The 16,449-nt window shown below is 67.1% G+C and overlaps 1 protein-coding gene across 2 annotated transcripts in view; it reads left to right on the forward strand.

Annotated features, from left to right (window-relative positions):
- The first annotated feature begins 789 nt into the window (after window positions 1–789).
- LAMA5 (laminin subunit alpha 5) overlaps window positions 790–16,449 on the forward strand; it is a 52,336-nt gene continuing 36,676 nt past the window's right edge. For both annotated transcript variants that reach the window (XM_060122800.1, XM_060122801.1), the window contains exons 1-6: window positions 790–1,091; window positions 5,507–5,659; window positions 14,883–15,000; window positions 15,773–15,891; window positions 15,976–16,146; window positions 16,289–16,386. In XM_060122800.1, coding sequence (XP_059978783.1) covers window positions 810–1,091; window positions 5,507–5,659; window positions 14,883–15,000; window positions 15,773–15,891; window positions 15,976–16,146; window positions 16,289–16,386 — 941 coding nt within the window. In that variant the 5' untranslated portion in view covers window positions 790–809. The remainder of the gene's footprint in view (window positions 1,092–5,506; window positions 5,660–14,882; window positions 15,001–15,772; window positions 15,892–15,975; window positions 16,147–16,288; window positions 16,387–16,449) is intronic.

Here is a 16,449-nt window from a genome sequence, read left to right on the forward strand (position 1 = left end):
GACATGGCCCCCCCAGAAAGGCATGGAGTCCCTAATCAGGGTCTCCCTGTCCCTCGGCAGATCAGATTCCCTCGCTACTACCGCCACTCACAGCTGACGGAGAGCACCTTCCCACACACCTGCTGGATGGGGCAGATATGGGGGCCAGTATGAGGGGTGAAAAACCAAAAACCGGCCGGGGAGAGGCAGCGCTGCGCTCCGGAGTTCACCCCCTCAATCCCGGGGGGACCCCAGCGATCGGACTCCCAGGCCGCGGTCGCTCGGGTCGCTCTGCCGGTTCTGGGGTTGCGGGTGGGGCCGGGCCGGGCCGTGGATGGGGCAGATGCCGGGGCTGGACCCGGAGCGAGCGTGCCTGACTCCCGGCCGCGGCACCAGACCCGGGGCCGCCGGGGGCGCTCGGCCGCCGAGAGGTGCCCGAAGTTAGGGAAACAAAGAGTGGAGCCGCTGGACGGGGAAGAGCGGGCCGGCGCGCCCGGGGCCTGGGTGCCCGAGGGCGCGAGGGGGCCGCTTGGGACCGGGAGCCACGCCCCGGGGGCCGCCGCGGCGTCGCGTTCCCACGGCCCGGCCCGAGGCCAGCAGGTGTTCCTTCCGAGAGGCCGGCCGGACCGGGGTCCCAAGGGTTAAGGCGGCCGGCAGCCCCTCCCCCCGGCCTCCCCCGCCCCCTCCCCGGGGCGCGGGGCTCGGGCGCCCAGGCGGGCCGGGGCGGGGCCTGACGTCCGCGGGCGGAGCGAGCCGAATCGAGCCGGGCCGGGCGCCGCGCTGCAGACCCGCCAGGCTCCAGCCTCGCTCGCCGTCCTCGGAGCTGGAAGATGGCGAAGCCGGGCGCGCGGCCCCGCGGTTCCCGGGGCCCCGCGCCGCTGCTGCTGGCCGGGCTGGCGCTGCTGGGCGCGGTGCGGGCGCGGGAGGCAGCGGGCAGCGGCTTCAGCCTGCACCCGCCCTACTTCAACCTGGCGGAGGGCGTCCGCATCGCCGCCTCCGCCACCTGCGGCGAGGAGGCCCCGACGCGCGGCGCCCCGCGCCCCACCGAGGACCTCTACTGCAAGTTGGTGGGGGGCCCCGTGGCCGGCGGGGACCCCAACCAGACCATCCAGGTGAGCACGGGCCGCGGGGCGGGCGGGCCAGGCCGGGGTGGCGGGGACGCCGGCGCGGGGCACGCACCGGGCTCGGACTCCGGAACTCCAGCCCGACTCGGCGAGGAGCCCCAGGGGCCGCGGAGAAGCCAGGTACGGACCGCGGCCCCCGCCGCCCGTCCCTACGCCCCGTTTCCGCCTTTCGGCGGACGGAAGGGACCCCAACTCGGCCCTTCGGGCTCAGCCAGAGAAGTGCGCGTGTCCCAGGCAAGGCGGCACGCAGCGGACCCGGGCGCGGCCGGCACCGCTCGAGTTCGGCGGCGGCGGCTGGCCGGAGGGGAGGGGCTGGTGCCTGGTCCCCGGCGGCCCCAAGTCCTGGGATCCCGGCGAGGGCGGGACTTGGCCTCCCCGGCCGGCTGCCTGTGGGATGGGGGCGGACCACTCCGCCTTCCCCCGGGACAGGCTGGAACCTGCTGGCGACGGGATGGGACGGGGATGGGGCGGGAGGGGCCAGACAGAGCTCTCGCTCCCGCGGGTCTAGGGAGTCGGTGGGACCCTCAAGGTGGGAGGGGGGCAAACGGAGGGATTTTTAACTGAGGAAGGGAACACAGACCGGCTGCCGCTCTGCCTGGGGCTATAGGGTCTGCCCCAGAGGCTCCCTGCCACCCCGTGCTAGGCCCATCCTCCCACCCCTGCCAAACCTGAGGGAGAGTCTGGGGGCCCCAAGGCTGTTGTAACCTGAGCCTCAGCCTCCGGGGACTTGCCACCTTTCCGGTAGGAGAGGCTGGGGGAGGGAGGAGGTAGTTGGAGAGTAGAGTGATGGGGTGGGTGATGAATGAGGGAGCCTCAGCTGGGGCCCCTTCCCTGCCGCCTGCCCCACCCCACCCCCCAGGGAGGGAGGAGTACGAGGGGGCCCTGGTGCAGCAGAGCCATCCGGGACAGAAATGTCACCTCCCGCCGGTTCCTGGACCCATGATCTCCTCAACGCCCTGTACAGCTGAGCAGGAGGTCTCAAGCCCACGTTTCAGGTGGGGAAACTGAGGCCTGTAGAGCCCCAAAGCCAGACCAGGATCTGGGTGGGGTGAGCGGGGCGACCTGAGACCCCAGTACGGGCCCTTGGCGCTTCTGGGTGACATCAAAGGGGACAGGTGGAGGAGAGGCGCTTGGGGGGGGGGTCTCCAAAGCTGCTCAGAGGGCCTGGTCAGCCCTGGCCACCACCGCCGCGCCCCCCCCCCCCCCCCCCCCCCCCCCCCCCCCCGCCTAGATGCTCAGCTGGGATTCCGCAGTTAATCAGCCCAGGCTCCAAGCCATCTCCCTGTTGGAGAGAGGCTCCCTGCTGCCCACCTGTGCTGCCTGGCCCAGGCCCTTGAGGAGGGGCAGCTGCGTGGATCCCTGAGGGAGGGGTCATTTATTACCACCTCCTGGTGCTTAAAGGAGCCGCACAGGAGCTGGTGGCCTGGGGTCAAAGGCCTTCTCCTTAGCTGTGTGGCTTCCCCCACCAGCCTCAGGCTCCTCATCTGTAAAATGGGAACAGCACGAGGGCCGGCCTCACCCGAAGTTGTGAGCTTGGCCTGAAGGGCCGGGGAAGCTGTCCGTCACACAGTGGCCACTTGGCCAGTGGCAGTGGCTGTGCATGGCGAGCGAGGGGGCCCTGAGTGAGAACTTCAGCCCTGCCCTCCCAGCTCCCAGTCCGGCAAGTTGGAGCTGAAGCCTGTCTTTGAAACTCTGTAGCGCTCAGCCATCGCACCCCTGTGCTGAGGCTGCCAGGGCAGAAAGACCAGCCGGAAAGACTGAAGGCCAACCTTAGTCAAGTTGCTGGGCCCATGGGAGCCTCTGCCCTGTCCTCTTGGGGGATGGGATCTGCTCACCGCCCTGGCTTCCTGTTGGGTGGGTGTTTGGGCCTTGCCCACAGACGCTGGAGCTGAGTGGCCAGGCGCACCTCTCTGTCCCAAGAGCCCAGTCTTGCGGGTGGGTCAGGGAGGACGTGGGCCCAAGGCTGCAGGCCAGCAGCTCCCAGGGCCCCCTGGGGGAGATAGGACAGAAGCTGGCCGGGGTCATGCCACCTGGGGTGTGGGGTGAGCCCTCATGGGCATCGGGGCAGCTAGGGCAGGCAGAGGGCTCCTTGGGAGTCTGGCCCTGCGACTTCAGGTGGGCATCGGAGGAATTCCGTGCTGGCCCAGCCCCGCAGGGGAAGTCGGGGGCTCGGCTGCCAGCGTGGTGACTCACTGGGAGGGGAAGTCCTTATCACTGCTCCTTGCTTCCTTGCTCTGTTCCTGGCAGGACCCTCTGCAGCAGAGGGGCGGAGAGAGGCTGCTTTCCCCAGCCCCGTCCGCCAGGCAGAGAGGTCGGCAGCGACCACGTCACCGAGCAGTCCCACTGCGGCCACATGGGCAGTAGAGTCGTCATCTTCCCCTGATTCTCTGGGTGGACATGAGCAGACACGTCCCTTGGCTCCCTTGACCAAGGGAGCCTTCTTTGGAAGGCCCACCCCAGCCAGATGGCCCTACCCACCACCTCTGAGAAGCCCCCCAGCTCCGCCAGGCCCCAGACAGCCCCCACGCACGTGCTTAGCGCTCTCGGTGAGCCTCTCTGAGCCCCTCCTCTGCCCACCCTCTGGCCGCTCCCACAGGTCTGGGAGCCGGAGCCCGGGTTCCAGTTTGGGGTTCAGCGTTTGAGCTGGTAGTATGGCCTGCACAGATGGTACCCCTTTTCTGGGTGTCCTCCATTGCTCCAGCCCCTCGGCGTGGCACCTCTGGGTGGTGGCCTCAGGGACACAGTTAAGAACCAGGCAGGTGCGCCTCCCCCCACCCCCCAGGAGGCAGTAAATGGAGAATTGCTAATAGCCAGACGATTCCACGTCTCCCGCGGTAGAATAAATAAAGCACAGTGATGGGAGTTGTGGTCTGGAGCTCTGGGGCTCTGCTGAGGAGGTGACAGCTGAGCTGGAGGACAAGAAATCAGGGTGCCAAGGCCCCAGGCAGGAGCAGGGTAGAGATGGGGTCAGCCAAAGCGCCCAGCACGAGGGGTCCTGGGAGCCCCTGGGTGGGAGGCCCGGTGCCTGAGTCTGCTGCCTCGTGGTCTCTCCATCCCGGGCGCACCGTGGAAGCCAGGAGCACACGTGTCCGCGCCATGCGTGTGTGGAGGCTTGGGGGCCCTCTGTGGCTGCCGGGCCTGGGAGTGGGGCAGGGCATCTCCCACGCTCCCACCTCTGACTCCTAGGACAAGGTCTGGCCCCCTGGGAGGCTGGGAGGGGTGGAGTGGCCGCGTTTCCCAGACGTGGCCTCTCTGGGCCTCAGACAATGCCAAGTCTCCGAGGGCTGCCTTTGTGTGCAGAGGGACAGCAGGTCTGGTTTCCTCTGGGGTGGGAGGTTGGGCCTCCCCTGGGCCAGCAGCCAGGGCCCAGCTCTGCCTCTGCCCCCGCCCCCGAAGCTTCCAGCGCCTACTCCTCTGCCATGGGGACAGCAGGCCAGGATGATGCTGGGAGCCCCCTCTCTCCCCTCAGAGGGCAGGGCCCCGGCAGGGGGCTGGGCCGTGACAGAAGCAGCTGCCAGGCCCCGTGTGGGATCCGTCAGTCCTCCAGTGGCCGACGCAGGTGCCAGCATCGCCCCGCTCTTCACCCCGGGGCGCTGAGGCTGCCGTGGCCTGGCCCGGTCCCAGGGCTCGGAAGTGGCAGAGCCAGGAGGTCCAGGCCTCGTCTGCTGGCTGCCCGCGTGCCTCCACCCTGGGGCCTGTCCCCACAGGCCGCTGAGATGGCTTAACTCCACCTGTCTGGAGACCCTAATCCAGATGGGCCTGGGTGAGAGCCTGGTGGAGAGGTTTGGGGGATGATGAGCTGGTGGAGGTCGGGAGGGGCTCACATCGGGCCTGGGCCTTCTGGCTGTAGCCCCACCTTCCTTTCTCTTTAGGTCCCCCCCAGGCCCCATCCTGCAAGAGCCCTTCTGAAGCCCCCTGCAGTGGCTGGTGGTTGAGGGGCGGGGGTGGGCGAGAAACGTGTGACTTGCCCCTTGACCGGGCTCTTACCCCCTCAGCTCCAGCTACATTGGCTTTCTTGCTGTTTACTCCTTGTTTGCTCTTCCTGCCCCAGGGCCTTTGCACAGCCAGCCCCTCTGCCTGGAGCACACCCGCCCCCTTATGGTGTAGGCCTCAGATGCCACCTTCTCAGGGAGGCCCGCCATGTTTTCCCACCTGCAGCGGGTGCCCTGCTCCCTCCTTGCTCTCCTGTTTGCTCTGTAATGGGTGTGATCATCTCTCACATGAACCGTATCCCAAGTTGAGTATCATATTTGCTCTCAGTGTGTACTTGCCAGGTGAATGAGTGACTGGCGCACAAGGGTCCACAGATTGGGGGTGCGGCCAGTGTGATGGGGTGGGAGGGTGACCAGAGGGGTAAGGAGTCCCAGCCCTTCTTGTCCATCTGACCGCCCCTTCCCCTACAGGGCCAGTACTGCGACATCTGCACAGCTGCAAGCAGCAACAGGGCACACCCTGTGAGCAACGCCGTTGACGGCACGGAGCGCTGGTGGCAGAGCCCACCGCTGTCGCGTGGGCTGGAGTACAACGAGGTCAACGTCACCCTGGACCTGGGCCAGGTAGAGTCCCTTTTTCGCCTTCTGCAGCCTGTCCCCTATGTCCCTGGCCAAAGGGCTCACCGTGGGGCGAGGACCAGAAGGTGAGGTGTCCACCCAGAATGAGCTTGGGAGGCTGGGCAGAGGCTGGGCACAGACGGGCTGCTGGTGGCAGGCCCGTACAGACGGAGGCATGGCACTGGGCACCTTCCGTTTGTTTTCTCAGCATCCTCGTGGTGCACAGGGAGAGAGGGGTGCCGGATGGCGGGCTTTCCAGAGGTCACGTGGAGGGTTAGGGTGAGGGGCGCTAAGGGGACAACACGGAGGTGGGGCTGAAATGCTGTGAGCCCTGGTGTTTACTCTGAGGAATTCCTCTGCAGGGAGCCAGGCTCCACTGGCGGGAGTGGGAGGGGCTCCAGGAATGCAGAGGAGGCCAGAGAAAGTGGACATTCCTAGGATACCTGTGCTGCAGAGGCCAAGAGGGGTTAGGTGTGCCCGCCCAGGCCCCTGCACAGGCAGGGGTGGGGGATGGGAGCCAGGCGTTTCCCAGTGACAAACGAGCCCCCCTTGGTGGACCTGGGCTGCGTCCCACTCCCCATGTGACGTTGTTAGGCGCCGGGCCTTGGTATCCTGGCCTGTGAAATGGGCCAACAGTCCCGATGCCTCCTTGGATGGGGTGGGGGAGGGGGCGGTAGGTGAGGCCAAGCCCAGAAGCGGCCACAGCTCTGGGCCTGCCTGGGAGCTGGGTTACAAGGTCGATCCTGCTAGACCTCGCCTCCACCCCCTTCCCTGTTCATGGGGCCGGGGAAGGAGCTCTAGACCGTGAGTCCAGGCGCCTGAGTCCAGGCCGGCTTTGCCAGGGTCCCGGTGTGTGACCTGGTGGGTCTCTGCTCCTTGCTGAGCCTCCATGCCGCTGTCATCCTGGGGGCATTGGAGGAGAGGTGGTGGAGCATCTCCTGTGAGCCTGGCTGGAGGGGCTGCCCATCGCGGGCCCTGCCTGCGGCTCTGGGGCTGGTGGTGCTGCCTGACCCAGGTCTGGGTGGGGCTGGGCCGATTTTGCTTCAGCTCCCTGGGCTTTCACTGCATCTGTGCTCTCTTACCCCCTGGAGGCAGGGAGGGACCTCAGCAACCCTGTGCGCTCCCCGGGTGCCCCTCTCTCTGGCACTGCCACGGGTGGGGGAGGGGGAAGTGCATTCTGCCCCTGCAATCGGGGTCAATCGGGGAAACTTATGCTGGACAAGCCTGGCCAGACTAGGGCAGGGCAAGGGCCCTTGCTGGGCGCACAGTGGCCTGGTCTCCATGACAACCCCGGGGTGGCCCGGAGCAGGAGGTGCAGTGGATGGGGCCGAGGGGCAGCTCGGATGGCGCTCAGCTCCCCCTGGCTCTGTGGCCTCTGAGGCTCGGTGTCCATATGTAGGAAATGGGCCAGCGGGGTGGAGGCAGGCGGCACATCTGCTTTGTAGACTGGGCCTGGGCCGGGGAGAGGGTTTCACTGTGTACATCCTGCTCCTCTAAGCCGCAGTTCCCCGACTGTAAGATGACGCAAATGTAAAATGACTCAAGTGACTCTGTAGGCTGGGCCTGGGCCATTTCCAGCCCTGTCTGGGGGGGAGATTGACCCACCCATCCACCTAGCCATTCTTTCTCTCTCCCTGCCCCCCATCTTTCCTTCCTTTTTGCCACCCACCCATCCACTCATCCATCCACCAGCCCATCCACCTAACGTCCATTCACCCACCAACGCTTCTTTCCATCTACTCGACCCTCCCTCCTCCCTCTCTTCCTTTCCCCCTTTACTGACTTCCCAAAGCCCCGTCTTGGTTGGGCCAGGGGGCTGCCAGCCTTGGTTGGGGTGGGAGCTGGTGAGCATGGGGGTGCCCACCAGTGCGCTTTAGAGCTGGGTGGAGCGGAAGGGCCCAGTTTCCAGCTCCGCGGGCGAGAGAGCTCTTTCCGGGGCACGTTTCTGAGCCTCTGTGGAATTTCAGGGGAGACGTGCGCGTTCACCGCCTTCCCTTTCGGAAAAGGAGCTTGTTGCCCCTTCCTCCCTTGGCCACTGTGCGACGACTGGGTCCCTTCAGGGTGCCCTGCTCACGGGGGTCGGGGACAGAGACCAGGTCCTGCGTCGGCCGAGGAGCCCCACTTGGGGTAGGCGGTAGGGGAGGACGGAGGTGGCATAGGCTGGGGCACTGGGCGGGAGGCGTCTTGGAGGAGTGGGCCCGACTTGCCCGGCTGGCCCTCATAGGGGCCCCGGGGTCTGTATCCTCAAGTGCCCCCAGGTCTGGTGACGGGCTGCCCGCAGTCAGACTGAGGATGTCCCCAGGCAGGGCAGGACCCTCTGAGCACACTCCCTGGGGCAGATGGGGAGAGAGGCCGAGTGGGAGGGGCCTGGCTAAGCTGGTTCAACCCTGGGGGCTCCCTTGCTTTGGGGTGGGGCTGGGGCTTCTGTGAGGAAGCGGGCTGAGTGGGCAGTGGGGCTGGGCACTCCCAGTGCAGCGGCTGCCAGGGGCCTTTGTTCTGGGAGCTGGAGCGGATGCCCCGGGAAAGCGGGGCGGGGCAGGGCGGGGCGGGGTGATGGGGCGGCTGGCCCTGGGCATCAGGAGGACTTCCTGCCCTGGGGAGGACAGAGGGCTGGTGGGGCCTGGTCCCTGCGGCGTCTGCCTGTGGGGGGCCTCGGAAGCCTGCTCGCTCTGTCTTCCGGTCACACCTCATCCTGTTCTGACCTTCCCTGTTCCAGGGTGGGTGAGGGCCGTTGGACCCTCTTGCCCCATTTTGCAGTTGGAGAACCAGGCCCCAGGAGCAGAGACCTGGCGGGAAGGGCGTGGCGAGGTCTAGGCCTTTGCCGTTGCCCTGCTCACCATGTGGGTCTCAGCCAGGAACCCTCAGACCTGAGAGAACTGAGCTGTAGGTCTGAGGTTTGCGGGCTGCTCGCCTCGGAAAGGGGGTTCTCCAGAGCGGGCAGTCTGCGCGGCTGGTGACTGAGGGGACACTGGCCTGTCCTCCCAGGGGGCACAGTGGGTTCTTGCTTCTCTCCTGCGTCCTGCCCGCCTCAGGCTCCCCGTCGCGGAGCCTCACCTGTCCACATAGCCCGGTGGTCTTAAGGAGCTGGGCAGGGTTAGGGCTGGCCCTGGGGGGCATCCCCCACCCTCTCCAGTCGCCCGCTTCCTGGCCTGGCCGTGGGGAGGGGCTCTCGCCAGCAGCCCCCGCCCCTCACCTGCGGGCTGCAGCCCTCATTCCCTAGATGCAGGTGAGGAATGCAGATCCCCTGCTGACCGTGAGCTGTGTTTTCTCCTTGTGCCCTGGGCGGGGTGGCCCCTTATCCCAGCCCTGAGAGGCTGGGGCTGGAGGGGCGTGGCCTGGAGACCAGGTTGGGGGGTACAGCGGGGGCGGAGGGGGTGAGGTGCAGAGCGGGGCTGGGCTGGTGGTGGAGCGTAGGCTGGGGGAGTTGGGTGTGAGGCCAGAAAGTGTTGGTTGGGGAACTCTAGAAATGCCAAAGTCGGGGGTCTGCCCTCCCTGGGGGATGGCAGGGGGGCGCCAGCTGCCCCCCACCGCGGGGGGGTGTACGCAGCACCTGGGGAGACAGAGCCAGTGTGGAGGAGAGGCCGGGCTTGGCCGGGCCAGGCTCCCTTCTCTAGGTGCGGGCGCAGAGAGCACCTGCTGGGGCCTTGGCGCCGCGCTGAGGGTCCCGGACGTGCCGGCCGTTTTGCGGCCGGGATGCCCCGTGCAGGTCCGCCCTGCCCGCCGCGGTTCTGGGCCACACACCCTCCAAGCTGGCCCACTCAGGGCTCCCCGGGCAGGCCTCCTGGTCCTGGCGTGCCCGCCAGTCCTCTGGGTTATGAGGTCATGGTCACTGGCCTGGCTGTCCAGACCTAGCTGGGCGCTCCGCCACATGGCCAGTGCCCCAGGAGGGTCAGCGGGTGGCTCGAGGGAAGTGGCAGGAAGTGTGACTGGGCTGGCTAGGCTCTAGCTGCAGGGCCCGGCAGCCAGGACAGGTGCAGCGGCTGGGCCGGAGGTGGCCCCTTGAGCTGGGACCCCGCGGAGGAGAGGGCGGGGCGTCCGGGATGGCCTCCCCACCGAGGGTCCTCGGCCGGCACAGGCCCCACCTCTCCTCGTGGGAACCGCGAGACCCTGCCTCTCTCTGCTTGTCGCTTTGCTCGGAGGATGCGGGGCCGAGGGGCCCCCCGTGCCCGGGGCTGGGGGCCGCTCGTCCTCGCTCCCCTGGCCATCCTGGCGCACTCGTCCGCTCACGCTGGGCACACACAGACACCCCCGCCACCCCACACTGACTCCCCCAGGCTCCGGTGGCCCCCAAGGCTTCTGTTCTCTGTCTGCTTTTTATCTTTTAAATTTAATTTATGTATTTTTGGCTGCGTTAGGTATTCGTTGCGTGGGCTTTCTCTAGTTGCGGCGAGCGGAGGCTACTCTTTGCTGCGGTGTGTGGGCCCCTTGTTGCAGTGGCCTCTCTTGTGGAGCACGGGCTCTAGGCGCACGGGCCTCAGCAGTTGTGGCTCGCAGGCTCAGTAGTTGTGGCTCGTGGGCTCTAGAGCACAGGCTCAGTAGTTGTGGCGCACGGGCTTAGTTGCTCCGCGGCATGTGGGATCCTCCCGGACCAGGGCTCGAACCCGTGTCCCCTGCATTGGCAGGCGGATTCCTAACCACTGTGCCACCAGGGAATCCCCCTCTGTCTGCTTTTAAACAAATGCCACGGCATTGGTTTCTGGCCATACAGCTCACACCTGAGACTAAACTGTTTGTGTGTCGGGGTCCCCGTGGGATAAAGTCCACTTCCTGTGGCCTGGGACTGCCCATCTGGCCTGACCTGGGCCAGGCTGTAGGGAGGATGGGGTGGGGGCAGGGCCTAAAAACCCCCCTTCAAGGCAGGGGGCCCAAGACAGCCCCTGGGTGGTCGGTGGGGGTGTGTGTCTCTGGATCCCCCCAGGCCCAGCTCCGTTGAGGTGCTGGGCCACATGGGCATTTGCCCTTCACTCTAGCTGGTGAGCTCCTACAGAGCCATCGGAGCCCTTCCACCCCCACCCAGCCCTTGAAAGTCCCCCTGCTCTGCTCCACACACCAGTGTGTTGGGCTCCCGGCCCCGCAGTCAGGGTCCCTGGGGCCTGTGCCTGCCCTCTCTGCATTTCAACGTTTTATTTTTCTTTCCAGCAGTGGCTCTTCCACTCCGGGAGTTGCATCCACATGTGGCCTGTTTTCAGGCTCCCGTTGTGTGGGTGGCCATTCTTATTTACCCAGTTGGGGGCCCGAGTAGACACGCCTGCCCGGCTGGCCCCCCTGCCGCGGCGTTCCTCTTTATCGAGGCTTCCAGGTGGGGTCTCTGCAGAGAGGGCAAACCTGGGTGCGCCGGGTCAACTGGATTCAGCACACAGGGCCCCGAGGGCCGGCCCAGCAGTCTGGGGTGGGGGGTCCAGGAGGGTGGGGAGCCGGCCCGGACGCCTCGTCTAGGAGGGGCTTCCTGCCGCCGCCCAGCCACGGCCTGGGACCCTGGCCCGTCCCCGGGAATCGGCACGGGGCCCGGCTTCCTGCAGGGCCGGGGCTGAGTCACAGGCTGCCTGGTGATTCATGTCGCCTGGCCCAGCGGTTGGGGGCTGGGCCCCTCCTGCCCCAGACAGGGGCACAGGGCCTGGCCTAGGGCTCCCCAGCCCCAAGATGGGTCAAGGCAGAGGGGGCGTGCGCTGGCCCTGATGACCTTGTGCTCCCAGGGGCTCCAGCCCCAGCCCAATCCCTGGGACGTGGGTGTCTGCGCCCGGGAGGCTGCCGACCAGCTGTCACCTCCTGCACCGCCATCCCTGGGGCTACAGGGACCCGCACGGGGTCTGCAGCACCCGTTTCCTCTCTAGCCCTCCCTGTATTTCCTGACTCCAGCCCCGCCCGTGTTCGCTCCCCTCCTTCCACCTCTGCCTCTGGGCACCAGCATGTGCGGAGTGGCTCTGGGTGGCGCCTCTGCGGCATCCCTGCCAGGTGGCTGCCAGCTTCTGCGGGCCTCTTCCCTTTCAAGACTTTCAGAGGCTTCACGGCATTTTGAAAGGGCCTGAACCCTGAGCCCTGGTCTCTGACTTCCTCTGTGCTTGTCCCACTGCCCCATGCCCACCCAGGGCCATCTAGCCGCAGAGGCCTGGGACCCACCCAGGGCCCCCAGCTCTCGCCGCAGGGCTCTGCAGCCCCCTGCCACCCCCCCGCCAGGCGGCGGTCATGGGGCGGATCCCCTCCTGGCGAGCCCTGGCCCTCCGAGGTCAGGCTGCGTGTGGGGGCCATCAGGGGAGCCGTGGCCGAGAGGCGGGTCCGGCTGCTGTCCTGGAGACGTGCCTGCCCCAGAAGAGCCTGATATTTAAAAATAACTCCGGAGGCTTTTGTTTGGCTTTTGCTTTAAAAGACTTTTTTTCCTTTTGCACAGAATTCTGTAGCAGCGGGAGGGGTCAGCCGGCGTTGGCACCGAGTGGAGCCGAGCGGGCAGGGGCGGCGTGGGGAGGGCCGTGTCCAGGGAGGCCGGGGGTCCGCTCTCGCTCCCGGGTCACGCCCAGGGCTGCTGTGCGGCCCTGGGAGCCAGGACCAGGTTGGGGACAGGTGGGGAGAGCTGAGCGCATGCCTTCCCGTCGCTCCAGCCTGGGCCGGGGCCCCTGTGTGGCAGCCCGATGACCAGGTGGGCAGATGGACAGAAGGCAAGGGTCTGCCTTGGAGCGCACCCAGCGTGCGGGCCTGGGGCCGCAGTTTCCATACTGCCTGTGTCCTGCCCGATTAGCATCTCCGAGTCAATATTTGTGCAAGTGCTCTCAGCTGGGAAAAATGCGACCGGCCCGTAGACCTGGGGGAGGGACAGAGCTGGCCAGCGGAGGGTGCAGCCTGGTGGCCTCGCTCAGGGAAAGGCGGGGGTGGGCCCCAGGGGGCTCGGCGGGAGGCTTTAATCGCCTTGGGGGCCTTCAATGCGGGCCATGCTGCCGCCCCCAGAGCAGCCTGTGTCCACGTCCACTGCACACCCAGGCCCCCCACGCCACCATGCCCCCCTTTCTCACGAAGACCCCTCCTGGCACAGGGGCCATCTGAGATCCCCAGGGCTCCCTGGAATGCCTGAGAGTTGGCCAAGTTGCCTGCCGGGTGTAGGGTCCATCCCCCCAGAGGCTTGAGCCCCTCCCCTGACTGGGCAGGGCAAAGTGGAAGATGATCTCAAGGCCTGGCAGTGGGTGAATAGGCCCTCATTCCCCCCCAGCACCCAGGGAAAGGCCATTCTTGGCCTGACTTAGGCCCCTCCCTGTAAACTCCAGGCCTTCCGGGAAGGGCAGGACTCAGAATGGGCCTGTCTCAGGGTCCCAGGACCTCATGCCCCCTGCCCCCCGCCCACCCTGCCACGCCTGGATTCTTAGCAGGCTGGCCTCCTGAGGGATGGGGCCATGAGGTGTCCATGCTCCCTCCACTGTCCCTCGAGGGGGTCGTCACAGCGGCTTCAGGCTGACCAGGGGTAGGGGGTGACTGTGCGCCTTGGGCGGCCCTGGAGGGCTTCCCCGCTCTGCCCCCATGTGGCCGTAGGCTCGGGGCCTGGCTGGCTGACCGAAGACCAGCTGGTCTGGGGCAGAAGTCCAGAGCAGTGGACACCAGAAGGGAACCTGCTCTTCTGGGCTGGGCAGGGCCCCGTTGAGGGGACGGCGGGCGGCCGGAGGCGTGACGTTGCCCTCAAGGCTGGTGGGCAGTTCAGAGCCCACCTCGGGGTGCCCCTGTGAGCAGGTCTGGCATGGGGGTGTGGGCCGGGGGTCTCCAACGGGGGCACAGGCGCTGTCCACGTATGGTGTGCTCACTAGCTGTGTCTCTGCCCCTCATCTGGGGCCCCCACTCTCCGTGTGCAGGGTGGGTGCCCAGGTCTCCCACTGGCCCTGCCCGGCTTTCCTTGGAGCCCAGACTTCACGCACAGAGACCAGCCTGGACGATGGTCTCGTCTTTGGCTTTGGGATGGGGGAGGGGCTCCCTGGCCCTCAGAGCTGTTGAGGTCTAGAAACCACAATCCCTACCCCGTGGCCGCCACGCAGGGCAAGCTGAGGCTGGGTGGCACCAGGGCACTACCCCCAGAGCCGATGTGCGCTCTGCACACGTGCCCACCCTCTCGGGGGTCTCAGTGGCTCATCATCGAGGGCACAGGCAGGGCAGGTGCTTCTGCCTGAGCCCATGGGCTGTTCTCAGTGGCCCCAGAGCCCTTTCCTCGGGCCTGTGCCAGGTGGGGCTGGAGTCCCCAAGGCTAAGACCTGCCAGGCTGCAGGGCCAGGGGGCAGTTAGCCAAGGACGGGCCCCACCAAGCCCCCAGGGGCACAGGACACAGGGACATCCAGGGATGCTGACCTCTGGCCAGGAGGAGAAGAGAGACGAGGGATGGGCCCCTCCCTGGGAGTGAGGTCAGGCCGAGACCCAGGGAGAGAGCAGCAGATGGGCCCTGGGGGTACTGGACGCCTCTGGAAGAGCAGCCTCCCTGCTCCCTGGCCAGGTGCTCCCCCGACGGGCCGGGGCTGGGTTGGCAGGGTTTCCCTGCGCCAGCTTTGGGAGGGCCCGTTTTCATCTGTCTCCCCACTGGGAGCTCCTGACAGCGGCAGGCAGAGGCTGGGCCCTGGTTGCTCCGTGCTGGCTGCCCCTGCAGGCCGGTCAGCGGGTGAAATGGGCGGGTCCTCAGTTGGCTCTGAAGATGATGGGGGCGATGACCAGGGTGAGGCCGTGACGGGGGCCCCCACCCCAGGACAGGGGTTCACCAGCCTGCTGTGCGAGGAGGACAGGCTCCTGGGAGCTTGGGACACTGTCTGGCCATCATCCCAGGCCGGCCACCAGAGCTCTGGGGACAGTGGGATGAGCTCCTGCCTCGGCCTTGCCCAGCCCCACTGCCCAGGCCCAGGAGACAGGCTGCCCGCGTGTGCCCCGTCTGACTCCAGTCCCTGTCAGACCTGTGTGCAGCCTCACGGCAGGGCTCTCCAAGCTCCTGGGGTGGGGCTGGGCCCTAAGGCACCCCCAGGCCCAAGAGGGGAGCCCTCCGGAAATGCTGGGTTCCACCGGTCACCTCTGTGTCCTGGTGCAGGCCTCAGTGGCCAGGGGCCAGCCAGTGAGCGAGGGGCTGTTCCCTGAGCCAGCCGGCCCTCTCACCTGGGTGTGCCTGGCCCTTGAGGGCAAACACACAGATGTCCACTGTGAGCCCCACCTCACGGCGTGGGGCTGGCCCTCCAGGTGGCATGGAAGGGATCTCAGGGGTGTCCATACGCTTGCCGCCCCGCAGGTTTTCCACGTGGCCTACGTGCTCATCAAGTTTGCCAACTCACCTCGGCCAGACCTCTGGGTGCTGGAACGGTCCACGGACTTCGGCCACACCTACCAGCCATGGCAGTATTTCGCCTGTGAGTCTCCCGGGGCCAGGGGTGTCCCCTGGGGTGGGCCGCACGCTCTCTCAGGGTCTCCGGACAGCAGGCCTGCCCTCACGCCGGCTTCTGCATGGGTCAGGGCTGTCGGGTGCATGTCCCGAAGGCTGGTGGGGGTTCGGTGGCTTGTGTCCCTGAAACGGGCATGGCTGGGTCCAGGGGCCTTCGGTACCAGGAGTCTCTCATGCCATCTCCGGGTTCGCTCTGGACTGGCCTTATGCTCCGGCAGCTCCTGAGGTGACAGAGGCTGCCAGCTTAGCTGCCCGGTCAGGAGAGCACGGGAGCCCTGCACCCCTGCTCACTGGCCGGCCGTTCCATGTGCCACCCTGACCAGTCATGTTGAAGGGTCTGCTTCGACTGGGCGGGCCTGAGACACGTGTCCGAGAGTGAGTGCGGGGCGGTCAGTCCTATAAAGGACAGTCAGGAATGGTCCCCCAAGGATGGGGATGGCAAGGGTCACCCAGGGGACACACTTGTTCTCTGCAGAGAGAGGGACGGGCAAGGCAATCCGGGCTCGGGGCGGGGGCAGCCTGAGCCCTGGCCTTGCTCCCCTGGCCTCCCAAGTGCCACAGTCTTCAACAAAACCTCGAGGGTGGGCGGCGTTCCCGCCTCATGGTAGATGCTGCCTCCCGGTTGAGGCCGTGAGGCTCCCGGGAAGTCCGGGCACGCAGGGCAGCAGGGCGCTGCCGTAGGGCCTCCTCCGAGGGCTTCCCTGGAGCCCTGCGCCCTCACCCTCCGGCGGTTCCCGCAGCCTCCAAGAGGGACTGCCTGGAGCGGTTCGGGCCGCGGACACTGGAGCGCATCTCCGGGGACGACGACGTCATCTGCAGCACCGAGTATTCGCGGATCGTGCCCCTGGAGAATGGCGAGGTGGGCGGGGCGGCGCGGGAGGGGGGTGTGGCCGGGCGGTCCCTGCCGGAGCCACGCCCACGCCTGACCCGCGCCCCTCCGCAGATCGTGGTGTCCCTGGTGAACGGGCGCCCAGGGGCCATGAACTTCTCCTACTCACCGCTGCTGCGTGATTTCACCAAAGCCACCAACATCCGCCTGCGCTTCCTGCGCACCAACACGCTGCTGGGCCACCTCATGGGCAAGGCACTGCGGGACCCCACAGTCACCCGCAGGGTGAGCAGGCAGGCGGGGCTTTGGGGGCTGGTGTGGGCGGGGCCGCGTGGGCGCGGGGCTGGTGTGGGCGGGGCCGCGTGGGCTCGGGGTTGGGATCTGGGGGCAGGTGTGGGCGGCCGCTGACTGCCCTGGGCGGGCGCAGTACTATTACAGCATCAAGGACATCAGCATCGGCGGCCGCTGTGTCTGCCACGGGCACGCAGATGTCTGCGACGCTAAAGATCCCACAGACCCCTTCAGGTGAGACCTGTAGCTCCCTGCCCAGCCTGAAGGAGAGGAGGCCTGGTTCCATTGCCCACCATG

Source organism: Lagenorhynchus albirostris, chromosome 15 (genome assembly GCF_949774975.1).
Source record: "Lagenorhynchus albirostris chromosome 15, mLagAlb1.1, whole genome shotgun sequence".
In the NCBI taxonomy this organism is placed as follows: domain Eukaryota; kingdom Metazoa; phylum Chordata; class Mammalia; order Artiodactyla; family Delphinidae; genus Lagenorhynchus; species Lagenorhynchus albirostris.